This window comes from Brachionichthys hirsutus, chromosome 7 (genome assembly GCF_040956055.1).
Source record: "Brachionichthys hirsutus isolate HB-005 chromosome 7, CSIRO-AGI_Bhir_v1, whole genome shotgun sequence".
NCBI classification, from domain to species: Eukaryota; Metazoa; Chordata; class Actinopteri; order Lophiiformes; family Brachionichthyidae; genus Brachionichthys; species Brachionichthys hirsutus.
Genome location: NC_090903.1, coordinates 10503902 through 10516972, shown reverse-complemented (window position 1 = coordinate 10516972; position 13071 = coordinate 10503902). Strand labels below are relative to the sequence as shown.

At 42.5% G+C, this 13071-nt stretch overlaps 1 protein-coding gene across 1 annotated transcript; it reads left to right on the top strand.

Annotated features, from left to right (window-relative positions):
• Positions 1-4933: 4933 nt before the first annotated feature.
• Positions 4934-6303, top strand: hmx2 (H6 family homeobox 2). The gene is made up of 2 exons (XM_068741525.1): positions 4934-5219; positions 5756-6303. Exons 1-2 carry the CDS (start codon positions 4934-4936, stop codon positions 6301-6303), a joined length of 834 nt encoding a protein of 277 aa, XP_068597626.1.
• The last annotated feature ends 6768 nt before the right edge of the window (positions 6304-13071 follow it).

Here is a 13071-nt window from a genome sequence, read left to right as displayed (position 1 = left end):
TGTCGTTAATAGAAAACATCAGAGGAGCTTAAATTGGGCAGATTTTATTAAAACGTGTACCTTTTTTCCCCCCACAAACAATTTACCCTAAGAAACAAAACACGTGTACATGCGCGGTCACGCGGTCACACTTGTAGTTCGGGCAGGTGGGGTTTCTGTCTTCATCTTTATGCACTTGTACGTTATTTTGCATAGAAAGTGGCGCGGTCAATTAGATGCGTAATTGCCACCATCTTGTCAAAATTACGACCAATGTATTCTGAAGAGGGCATTACTCCTGAGTTTGAGCTGCTGTCTGACATTTTTTGCACACTTACACTGTGTGTGTGGTGTATGCGTGCGCGCGCGCGCGCGCGCGCGTGTGTCGTGAAGGATGTCACGGATGTCACATCCGTATCCCCCACCTCAGTATTTGAGGGGTGCAGTGTCAGCTTATTGTTTTCATGTTATTAATTTATTGTTGTTTTTATTTAAAGCTATTTCTTTTTCACTTCTTGATGTAGCCAATTTCATGATTACATTTTTAGTAAACATTCCCTTTTACACATAAATCTTTTGTGATGCCTACTATGAGGTGGGACAGGCATTTTAAGAAATAAAACACATTTAATAAAAAATATATTTTATCCTAAATTTTAAATCACTACAATAACAGTTCGCATTTTATCCGCATTGTTCTTTTTTAAAATAAATAGCTCACTTTAAATAAACTTTTCTAAAGGTCAATAATTCAAATTAGAGATAAACTATTGAACCTATGCAGCCCTATGGTGTCACTGGACGGCTCATCACAACATTGCATTGAGTTTAATTAAATAATACGTTCAATGTAATGAAACATTGCAAAGACAATGACGTTTTCCTTCCAGCAAATGTTTAACAGTTTTCTTGAATATTGATGCACAACTTTGGCAAGTTAAATACAATTTAGAGATTTGTCGTTGCAGAAATTCAATAGAAATTAACCAAAATGCTCTTAATGGATGTTTTTCCATTTTGAAGCGAAAACGTTACAAATAACATTCTATTTTTAGGATCCAGGTCAGATATTGCACCCAATCAGAACTGAGCTTAAAATTTGACTGCGCACACACAGTATTTTAGATTTATTTTATATATCAAACCAAGTTTGATAAATCAGAAGACGTCAATCAAAATCCAAGGGGATGTGCATAAGAAGATATCGCACGCTTTTAAATTGATCGCAGCAATAAAAGAAAAAATATAAGATAAAAATAATATTGTGAAGTTTTATTTTTTTTTACAGTCCTTAACGTTTCTTTGTACTTCAAGAGCTGAAAATCGTTCCACCCTGGCTCCGCCCCTGCAGGTGAGCACGCCCAGGTAAATCTGGACTCAGATAAGATTAATTCCCTTGTGCCATGTTTGACTCAAAGGTAGACAATCTATTTGTTGGCGAGAGGATAATTTAAAAACAGATTGCACTTGAGAAATATTACCGTAAAAATTCAGATATTAACAGATGAGATTAAAAATCAACCGGGACATATCAGCGATTGGCTCAAAGGTCGTTATCTTTTTCCATTTGTAGGCAAGTTTAGATATTGAAAAAAAATCAGTCAGAAATAAACTCCATATGATGACCTCATCAGGAGACAAAGGGTTCATTCAAATATCCTCCGATCAACCCAAAGTATTGACGCGTACCGAACGCGCGCGCTCTCAACACAGCCCCATTACTGCAAATTAATAGATGGATATGGCATTATTCCTCTGGCACATATCGATCTGTAAACGTCTGCATCACATTGCGTAAAGTAAGAGCAATGCTCACACGCGCCACTTCGACTCATGCGTGTGACCTTGAATTGCGCGCATAAATTGAAAAAATTACCACTCGATAATTTCCATTTGTGCGACATCTTTATGTAAAGTAGAAATGAGAGCGGGGGCAAAAATCAGATAAAGTACATTTGCGGGAACGGGGGCAAACGGACGTGACCGGGGACTGTACTCTGCGTAATACTTTAAAATGGAGAGCTGAATGGGTATAATTTTAAGACCAATGATAGGTTTTAGTGCCAGTTTGGTTACCGACAAGCTTTCGCCTCACATTTGGAGACATCAGAGGTGTAAAGGTTGTACGTATGAGATTAAAGAATGCCAAATGGATGAGTGACGTTTCAAGAAAAAATAATGAACTTTTGTGAAACAAATCAAACATAAAATTCTCACTCGCAGAACAAGACATGCATCTTACTATATCTCCGTTTGGACATGTCCAGAGGAGACATGGGGACTATATCGATAAGGATGCTGAGGATGGACCTGCCAGGGAACAGGGCTAGAGGTCGACCCAGGAGAAGATACATGAACTATAGGACATGAGAGTGGCTGGTGTTGGGGAGGACGATGCAAAGGACAGGGTGAAGTGGAGAAGGTTGATTTGCTGTGGCGACCCCTGCAGTATAGTAGGCATCTTTAAGCCCGAACGTCTTCAAGGTGAATTTGCGCAATGAAAGGATCATCTGGCTCTGAGAACCGCACGTCCCCGCCTGCGTGCGCGTTTGAGCAACTCTTTTGACACTTCTTGCAGAGAGAGCTTCGTTTTAAAGCCATGCCATTTGGTTTGCTGATTGGATGCGAGCATCAGATTTTCATCAAAGTTCTTTTAAGTGAAACATAGGTTACGGGGCACCGTCTGATTGGAACAGTTTAAATTTTAATTGTGTTTTTAATTTGACATATAGTTGCTGTGAAGAATGACGCTGAAACGCCGAGGGGCGGTCGATTTTCCTAATTTCTCCCCGAGGAATTGATGAGTCTATCGGGGCAGTAGATTGGAAAGCCATTAAAACTCAATGGTTAGGTTGTTAATTGGAACTTGATGGATAGGAGCCCGTGGATAGGCTGTACTGATCCAATCTCCCTGACTTTGTGTTTTCCAATAAATTACCCAGTTCATTTCCACACACAGATTACATAAATTGTACACCTCCAGGGCTCTCTCTCTCTCTCTCTCTCTCTCTCTGACACACACACACACAAACGCCTGTCTGAAAAAAGAGCAAGCCTCTCTTTCTTGAATGAAAATCGAAACATAATCAACGTTTGTACTTAGAAAATTTATTGATATCATTTTCTCTGGTAATTTCCTTATTCTACAGCTGGACACGTCATACATCATAATACACGTGAGCAAAGGGTCTTTGTTTAATATTTATCGAAGCTTGATTCTCAGATCAAATCGCCTCATAACTTCATCTGTCTTTCTCAGACCTTTCTCTCCCGCTAAAGATCTTGTTTCCGTTATTGCGCGCGGTAGGGCGGCCGCGCACCTTCCGCTGCGATAGAGCTGGAACTTGAGTCCCGGACCAGACGAAGGGGGGGACGCGTTAATCAGGCTCAGAGATGGACATTTCTACGCTATATACGGATGGGATCGACGGCTCGGTTTGGTTCTTAAACGCCGAAAGGAACGTGCGTAATTCATCATTTGCGAGCACAATATAGCAGTCTTTTATTTCACTCTCTCAATGATGAACAAATCTCACTTTGCTAAAGTCGTCTGAAAGTGATGAAGGCGACAACACAGACAAAGGTCTTTGTTTAAAAAGAGCGGCGTGTATAAAACAAACCCATTTAACTGTCATTGCAGATTTCACGCCTTATGTGTAACCACCATAAATCCAGCATCCGCCCTGACTGCCCTCATATATCCCCCCCCCCCCCCTTTTTTTTTTTCTTAGCAAAGCCTCCCCTGCATGCGTAAGCGTTTTGTTAAGATCGTTAAGCAGCTGCTGGCCCCGCTGCCAGTCGACGATATTTACGCGTGGATCCAGATGCTTCAGTCTGGCTGCCGTGATGATGATAATGTCGACAGAAGGCTTCCTCACCACCACCATCATCATCTTCAGGGTTCACGTCACCGTCTTCTGCCGGGTGACTTAGGGAAGGCGCTGACACGATGATTAAAGCGGACTATTTGTCAGTGCTGCCTTATAGAGCAGTAAGAGAGGGATAATGTGCCCGAACCGCGGATCAAGCCCCGCAGCTGTGCCGCGCGCGCACCGCACGCACACACACACACACACAAAACGCATGAACGTTAGAGGAGGAGGACGGGGGGAGAGAAGCGCGCACCCTCTTCCCACACTGCAAACGCGCGCGCACCCCCCCCCCCCCCCCCCCACCACATCCAATCAATTAGTCAATCAATTAGCTGGCCTGCACTCCACGCGCGGTCATCACGAGGCAGATTAGCTCAGTAATGATCAAATTAATTCTTAATCGCAGATAATGGACGCGGAATGGGTTTATTATTTTCAGGAAAAGCGAGTTAGGCCTCTGTATTAGTTCCATGTGCGTGTAGTCATCCGCGTGCACGTACATTTAAAAGAGTTTTTCCACAGTGGCTGATCTTTCCCTGCTTTTCCCTGCAGCACAGGCTTTCTTTATAATACACTTTTTCAAAAACATGATTTTTAAAATATGGCAATTCTCACAAATCTCGACATATTTAAAATATGTGTTTAACTATTTTAAATGTATTAACGTGTCACAAACATATTAATCATGTAGATTAAATTAGGCTAAAATGTGCAGTTTAAAAAGTTCTCCTGGTGTCAAACATCTGCGTCTCCTTCGACTCTCTCGCTCTATTCGTCCCTGACAGGAGTTTGAACTTTGCGGGCTCGCGTTGGAGGCTGCCATTGGCCCAGGAGGAGCTTACCTACATGCAAATGAAGCAACGCAGCGTCGCTGCCTCCGATCCAGAGCGTGAGGAGGAGGACCAGGAATACACCCTCAACTCCTTCAGTTTCAAAACTCCACAATTAAACGGGCTAGGACAATATCAAGGAGACAAAAGCCGCTTTCGTATTTTTATTTTTATTTTTACGCACCAATTGTCTATAACGAATAACGGAATACAAAGATTCAGACAATAATCCATTACTGTTATGAAGCGAGAATGAGTAGCATAGAAGACAGCGGGAGCAAATGCGCGTCGGGGCCGATTTCCAGCTTTACCATCCAGTCGATTTTAGGCACGCCGTCCGATGCGCCGCGGTCCGGAACCAAAGACCTCTCCAAGGGGCAGCCGCCGCCGCCAGCCCCGACGCCCAGGAGGCGATCGCTGTCGGTGTCCTCCTCCGAGGAGTGCAGCGGCGGGGAGGACTCGGCGGACTGCTTCTGCTCCGACACGGGCCACAGCGAGCCATGCGCGCAGCGACAACCCCACAGCTTCTCATGTTTAGGTGAGGAATATTTACTATTATTTTATTATGATTTAATTGCAGCAAAAACGGAACGGACTCGGATTTGGGAATAATAGAATAGAAAAAATAAAATGTTATCACGTATTAAGCCCTTATTTTATACTCAATAAAATCGCCATTCCTTATTGGCCTTTTCTATTTTATAGATAAGCAGTGATATGATGTGTTTGCCCTATTTTTAGCGATTCTCGTTTGTCATGTGCGGATTATCACCGCAGAGTGGAGGTCGAATAATTAGCCTCCTGTCTTTACTCTCTTTTTTAAATGTAATTGAGCCTCATGCTAATTGATCAAACATGTTTATGCAATGGCGCGTTAAACAGAGGGTTTAATTAACAGCGCGCTGCACGACGAGCACACTCCTGCTGAAATGTTGATTTAAAAAGTCACCAACTTTCCAGCAGGCGATTTAGGAAGTCGGAGTTCACACTTGACGAACACTCAGACTGAGTACGATTAAAAATAGAACTAATCGTGATATTCACCATGCATGCGCTTCTCCTGCTCGCGTTTAGGTCCAGATAAAGCGCTCCTGTCTGGGAACGGCGCGCTGCTGCGACGCGCGCACCTGCCACCGGCTTTGCGGCAGGATTACAAGGAAGAACGGGAGCGATCGTGCCATCAGATGTCGCCTCTCTCGGAGGAGAGACAGACGGACGGCGCGGACAAGCAGGGCAATTCCTCCAAGAAGAAGACGCGCACCGTGTTCTCGCGGAGTCAGGTGTACCAGCTGGAGTCCACCTTCGACATGAAGCGGTACCTGAGCAGCTCGGAGCGCGCCTGCTTGGCCTCCAGTCTGCAGCTGACGGAGACTCAAGTCAAGACGTGGTTTCAGAACAGGAGGAACAAATGGAAACGGCAGCTATCAGCCGAACTGGAGGCGGCGAACATGGCCCACGCCTCCGCGCAGACACTAGTCGGGATGCCGCTGGTTTTCAGAGATAACTCCCTACTGCGCGTTCCGGTTCCCCGGTCCATCGCCTTTCCGACGCCCCTGTACTATCCCGGGAGCAACCTGCCAGCGTTACCTTTATACAATCTGTATAACAAGGTTGACTACTGATTGACTCTTCTGTATGTTCGCGACTGCGATCGACGCAAAGAAAAACGCATTACAGAACAATATAACATTGTCATAAGTGTTTCCACATAACCGCTGTATATTAATTGTAACACTTTATTATATATGCAGCAACTGAAATGTCTCACAAGAAAGCATCAAGCTTCCCTATAGATGTCTAAAATACACCATGTGTATAATTAATTCCAATAATTTTTGTACTTTTATTTTCCTGTCCATCCTTAATGAAGCATGGAGTTAAGCATTCATATTCAACATTCCCTCAAGAAAAATGGACTTCATAAAAACGAGTTTACGCCGTTTTTATTGATAATTGGTCTGTCAAGCTTAGCCTGTTGTAACGCATCAGTCATTTCATTTTAAGTGACAGGATATTATTCCATTTAAGGAAAAATATCATTTACTATTGTAATTTTGACCTACGATAATAATCTCATTCAATAAATTTTCTATTTCAGTGAAAATTGGTTGGTTTTATTTTAGGTATATGTTCTGTTGGCTTCCATTTTTAAACTTAATTACTGACGATTAAATTACTAAAAAAAGAGGAACACTTAAAGCTTTTGTAAAGAAGTCCAGTCATAATTTACACTTATCTTTGATTCATGTTTTCTTGAGCAGTAAATATGGAACAAAGTGGTTTCTGATCAGGTGTACTGCAGTGATTATTCAGTGAGATGAGAAAGGCTCATGACGTAATTAATGGTGAATTTTGTTCTAGACCTGCACTTTTTATTTATTAGAAGTGCTTCAAACTAAGAAAACAAGTGCTTTAAGTAAAATTAAAGAATGGGGGGAAAAAAACCTGGAAGACAATTGTGTAAATTATAATATCCAATAATAGCATGATTTACATTGCCATGGTTACACATTCTAGATACCTGGTAAAAACACAATAATTATTAAATTATGAGTAAAAATACAATTTAATTAAATTTCAACCTGTGGCGCAACAAAGCATTTGTAGGAATGCAGTGAAATGATTGTAGTTCTAATGCTGCATATTTGTTTGATTCCTGAAAATGATATCGTTGTTTTCATTAGGTAAAAAGCTAAACTTTAAAGTTATATGTACTCTGGATAATTTTGACAGTGCAAACCGTGCTTGTAATTCTTTCCTGCAAATCAATATGGATGACTTGAGCAAGCAGCCTGTTGTAGCTGATACACAGAGATAACTAAGAACATGAGGCATAAAGCAGGATGGAAGCGAGATGGACACGATCACACGCTAATCTGGCCTCTGGGCTGGATCTTCTCCCTTTTGATGTCTGCCTCCCAGCATCAATTCTCATAAGGGGAAACAGAATTAAGAGGCATACTGTCAAAGTTCAGGGCTCATTCATTGAAGCTGTTGTCTTTCTGGGTAATCAATGACTATCACTTGCACATTTTTTTTATAAACGGTGTATGTCAGGGGACAGTTTTTCAAGACATGTTGCATGTCAGCTAGGTCATACTGTCCAAGTAAAATTTAAAATTTCATAATTTAATCCATGGAAATATCAAGTGCAAGCCTGAACAGAATCTGTTTTACGGACACACATCACGTCGTTGATAGGGAGCGATAAAACCGTGTCATTTGCCAGCTTTTCTTAGGTGTCACATCGTGTTCGAGGGGACCCCCTCACCCAGCAGCCCTTCTACCCATCCCACCCATCTCTCACTATCTGCTAATGGCTACATTACCGAGCAGAATCACAACTAGCCAAGCTCTGCTGCCCTGCAGATTATGCCTGACCCAATTTCTGCAACAGCCGCACTGTGTTTCTGGGAAAATGGCTAGCGTTAGACAACAGCAGTGATTTATGGGTAACTCCAGCACCAGCGAGGAGGTGAGGTGCAGGAGGATGAATTTGTGACAGATAGGAGATGGAGCGAAAAGAGAGACAGAGCGAGGGATGGGGGACAGAAATGCTTATGAAAAGGAGCAATAGCTTTGGTTGAATGAAGCTGTTTATTAGTTTCCAAGTGGTCATTATGTCATCAGGTGTGACGGCAACACGCCGCTCTTTTGGATGGATGTTTGCTCCCCAGTGACTTGTGGGAAATCTGCATGACCTGTCACCCGAGGTTGTTTGATTTACAAGACAGTGAGAGAGAGAGAGAGAGACAGCGAGTGGGAGAGAGACACCCACCGGTATGTTGCGATAGAAGAAAAGGATGGAATATGAGCAGAGAGAGAAAGTGAAAGAGAGGGCTGGGTGAGGCTAGAGAGGAGGGGGTTCCATGTAACTATGTATCACTGCAATGGCAGGTGTGAAATACAAATTTTAATAGCAGGGCAATGAAAATGATTTGAAGTGGTTTAAACTGCAAAGAGACAGCGACTGGCATGGTGATGAAGATTTGTTGAGATGATGTGTTGTGCCTTAGGATTCATCAAACCTGCCTGGTAAGGTGAAAAGCAAGTGTAATTCACTCTGTGGTATAATTTATGATGGGAGTAATGGAAACTGTGGGCTAGACACAGTGTGGAGAGGGAGAGGCAAAGACATCGAGTGCCGGGCAAATTGATTCTCAGGATCGTTTTTAGAGCATATTTACAGGATCATAATGAGTTATACTAAAACATCCAGATATCACCTCTTTTACATCTTCAGATAAAATTATGTAGATCAAACTAACTTGATGGAGATCCCATTATATTTAAGCACGTTTTATTCATAATGTTCTATTAAAATATTTGAAGAAGCCTTTTCTTCCTATATTTTAGCCCTTCTCTGTATACTTGGATGAGGAATTTTCAACTAGCTCCCATCATATTTACAGCCATTTGATTTAAAGAGGGTATGTTTAGCTTCATATTATAGGGGGAAGGTTATGAAGTATAACACCACGAGCAGATGCAGAGCTGCGGGTCTGCTTCAAGACAAGAGTTTTAAAAGCGATCGCAATGCATTAAGCCAGACAACTCTCAAGACCTGTTTGCTCCCTAAATGAATTTGAGGGGAGCGTAACAAGGTTTTTGAAGCAGGCCCTGTCAGCCGCTGCCTTTAACCAGCGTCTGTGTTTATGGGTTAATGGTTAAAAAGGAGAGCTTGGACCAGAAGTGATTTTTCATGATTCTGTTTTATATCAACTGGAAATGAAGGAGCTGAAGGGAAATTGTGTTTGCCCCCCCCCCCCCCCCCCCTCTCCTTAACAGAAGAGGAATATGCGACTGTGCAGGCAAAGGGAAATGAGGCATGCAACATAAGGTTAGAGTATGCAAAGTCAAATATCGTAAAATCTAAACTTTGGAAATGAAGTATTTGTGCAAATAGGAACTTAAAATTCTCAGAAAATGTTTACATAAATAACCATAAAACACAAGAATAAATCAAATCAAATGAACATAACTTTAAACTTTGTTGTTTGGCTTCGTCAAAAATAAAAGAATGGCTTAAAGATTTAACAACAACTATTTAAAACCCGGTTACTGACTGCCTAAAAGTCAACTACAAGCACATCTTTGGAACAACAAAGACATCCTTTCCATCTCTAACATAAGCCCCCTGCAAATAACACTGAACCAAATATCTGGATTGAGACTGTAATGACAAAATGCATTATGCGTTATTGTTAAATTACTAACCATTTCTTATCCAGCCTGTTCTGAAGTGTCCAATATGCATCAAATTATTATAGGCTGCATGTGCAAAGAGCTCGGCTATTACTTGAGAGGTAAGCTATTAGCATTACCTTTGACACAATAATGGATGTGAGATACAATTCTCTGCTCTCAGTTTTGTATTTGTCGGGACAATAGGGGGATTATCTCGGAGGCCTTATGTTACACACTCAGGACTGAGACTCGCCGAGGACAGAGAGCTTTGAAACTGTTGCTTCCAGAACCTCCTCTCTCTCCTTCAAACCTCCCCTCTATTCCTGGACCCTCTCACAGAGAGGCAGGGAAGATAAAGCACGTCATTATTCTATTAAAGACCTACAATTTTTGTAATGGGACTTGCAGCGGTCGGCAGAAGTGCAGGCAGCTTCTTCAATATCCTGGACATTATTTGCTCGTTTAGTTAAATGATGTTTCTAATTCCCTCATAATTGCTTTTAATGAGGCTGCCTCCCTCGTTTTGATGCGGCTACAATCTTAATAGAGGATGGCATTCTTTTTTAGGGATAATTACCTCTCATGAGGCCGGGGAGCGAGGCTGTGGTTTGTTGTGCACTGCACACGTGGCAAATTGGCTTGTTTCCTGCCATCTTGTCTTCCTGCAAATTGGTAAATTAAGTTTCTCGGCTGGAGCATTAGAACTGTTAAGTTTGCTTTCTCGGCGCCTTTGATTTATTGGCCTCACTGGCAGGGTGATGGGTGTATATGTTGTGTATTATTTATTGTGGAGGACTGTTTACTCACAGAATGCAGCAAACATTTGGAGGTAAATGTTTGGACATTAATATTACATTTTAACATAGAAATCCCCATTTACAGATTCAAAAATCAGTTAAAAATATACACCAACTCTGATTCACTTTTACTTTTCATGGTTGGTGTCTAAAGAATGGGTTTTCCCCTTTCCTGTATCCCTTCCACCAGCAGACGTGTCTGTGTTGTCTCACTGAAATGATTCAGCCGCTGTACTCCAACCACAGCCGTCACAGGGTTGGCTGAGGGTTTTTATTTCTAAGTGCTGATGTGTCGCAGACAGTTTGGCTCTACAAGGGCCTGTTATATGCCGATTAATGAGAGGGAAGGAGTGCTCCCGCAGGGCGGCCTTGTACATTTACCCTGACCACAAAAAGGTCTAACGTTTACGCCTTGGTGCTGACATGACCTTCAAACAAGGTCCCTCCGCTGCAGCAGTGGATACTGGAACTGTCTGGAGGAGAGCTGCAGTGGAGCTCACAGACAGGAAGAAATCATATCTCTGTAGGAATTACCTGACTGTCATATCCTGAAGATGGAAGATAAAGCTTTCAGGGAAATGTAGGAAAGGATGGATATTTTTGCACATAAATGGCAAAATGTGATTGTGATTTTGCAAAAGCTTCTGTCAGTGTCATCAAATGCTGGAACTGGATACATGAAGTCTCTTTTTTAAATTAAAATCAGCTCCATTGAACTGATGAAAACACCCCACCCCCCCAAAAAATAAAAATCTGATCCAAATAATCATTCATTTATTGATAGGAACCAAATATATCACCAGCAATTGAATTTATTTGAACGTACAGACATATTCTCAAGTTATCGTCTTGTCTTTTCTGGGTCAATGATCTGTTTGTTACGAGAATTGAAACTGAGTTCTAGTTAATATGGAGAGTTGGGTTTTCTTTGTGAGGACCAAGTGGTCTCTTTCAGGTGCAGGGGACTGGTGTATAGAGAGATGATCTTTCAATTCAGTCAACTGCTGACCACATAGCCTGCAGCACCAGAGCAGGGAGCACAATGAAAGCAACGCAATATCACCTGACAGCTAATTAGGGATGCTTTTAAGAAGGGTATATGCATTTTCTTTGAGGGAGCGAGAGTCAGAAATCTAAAGGTTGCTGAAATCCGTTTGGTGTGTCAGTCAAAGCCACCAATGACCTGCTATTCCTTCTTAGAGTCGAATTGTAGTAAATGTTCAATATTCTGTTGTTGGTGGTAAAACTCAAATAATCTGAAATTTGTTAAAATATTTAGTGTTTCCCTTTTCCCATCCAACTGTCTGCTATTTATTATGCCAGTGTGCCCATGTGTGCATACATGTATACGCATCTATCCGTGTGAGTCTATGGTTTTTATGGGAGACCAGGGATTTCTTTGAAAACACATTTGTAACCATTAGTTGAGTGTAAGGTTTCACATGGGGAGTGCATCCTCTGGACCGGTGTCAGGGTTTCTGTGAGGCTCTGCGGCAGCCACTCGTGGAGGAGGAGGAGGAGGAGGAGGATGGAGGGGTAGCGCTGGAGCCCAGGCGTCCCAACAACAATGCATCACGACAGTCAGGGTGTAACCCGAGCACCCCCTCTGGCCCTGGTGTGGCCTGCCATGATGTACTCCCTCTTAGTCCCCTTTGCACCCCCAAGACGGCTTTAAAGGGTCTTGGTCAGTGAGAAAACAGTTCTTCAAAAGAATCATCGTCACATTAGAAAGTAATTAGCTCGGCCCGGGGCCGAGGATTCCCTGACCTAACTAATTCTGCGCCCCTAAACAATCCGTCTTGGTGCTAGGCGGCTTGTGAGACACGGCTTCAGTGTCCTAGGAGGAGGTATTTTGGTTGCGTAGATTCCCGTGGTCCTGCAGGGGAACAAACCCTAAAGAGGTCGTCGGGAAAGGTTATTGGGTAATCTGTTTGAGCAACGGTCTGCAGGTAGATTTGAAGGACTACTCAGTACAGGTGCAGGTAACTGTAGCCACAATCTGAGGTAACAAATTCTTTATTCCGACTCAGAATGAGGGCTAGAAAAGAAAAAAACCTACACTCCTTTGATTAATATTTAATCAAGATTTAAAGTATTGTTGGTGAAAACAGATTTGATTACATGCTCTAATCTCAGAGTTACAATGACTTTAAGAAGCTCCTGATCTTGGCGTCAAACATGGATGCATACTGTCACAATGTTTTTGTCGATTAATGCAAGGAAACCATGTCAGTGCATGGCCACCTGTTCTCCAAGCCTTCAGGGCCCACTGCCAACAACCTTTCCTCTGACTTTCAGACAAACTAATCTGATTGGGAAAGGGATGGAGGTGTGGAGGGGCAGAACCTTACAAACCACATGCTGCAGGGTGGGACCCGACACCGCTAGTCCTCTCTGCCAATGTCT

What these genes read in the sequence shown, in the direction of transcription:
- hmx2 (XM_068741525.1), top strand. Translation starts at nt 4,934, where the DNA reads ATGAGTAGCATAGAAGACAGCGGGAGCAAATGCGCGTCGGGGCCGATT. An exon ending in CCACAGCTTCTCATGTTTAG is followed by an intron (nt 5,220 to 5,755) that starts GTGAGGAATATT and finishes GCTCGCGTTTAG; the next exon opens with GTCCAGATAAAGCGCTCCTG.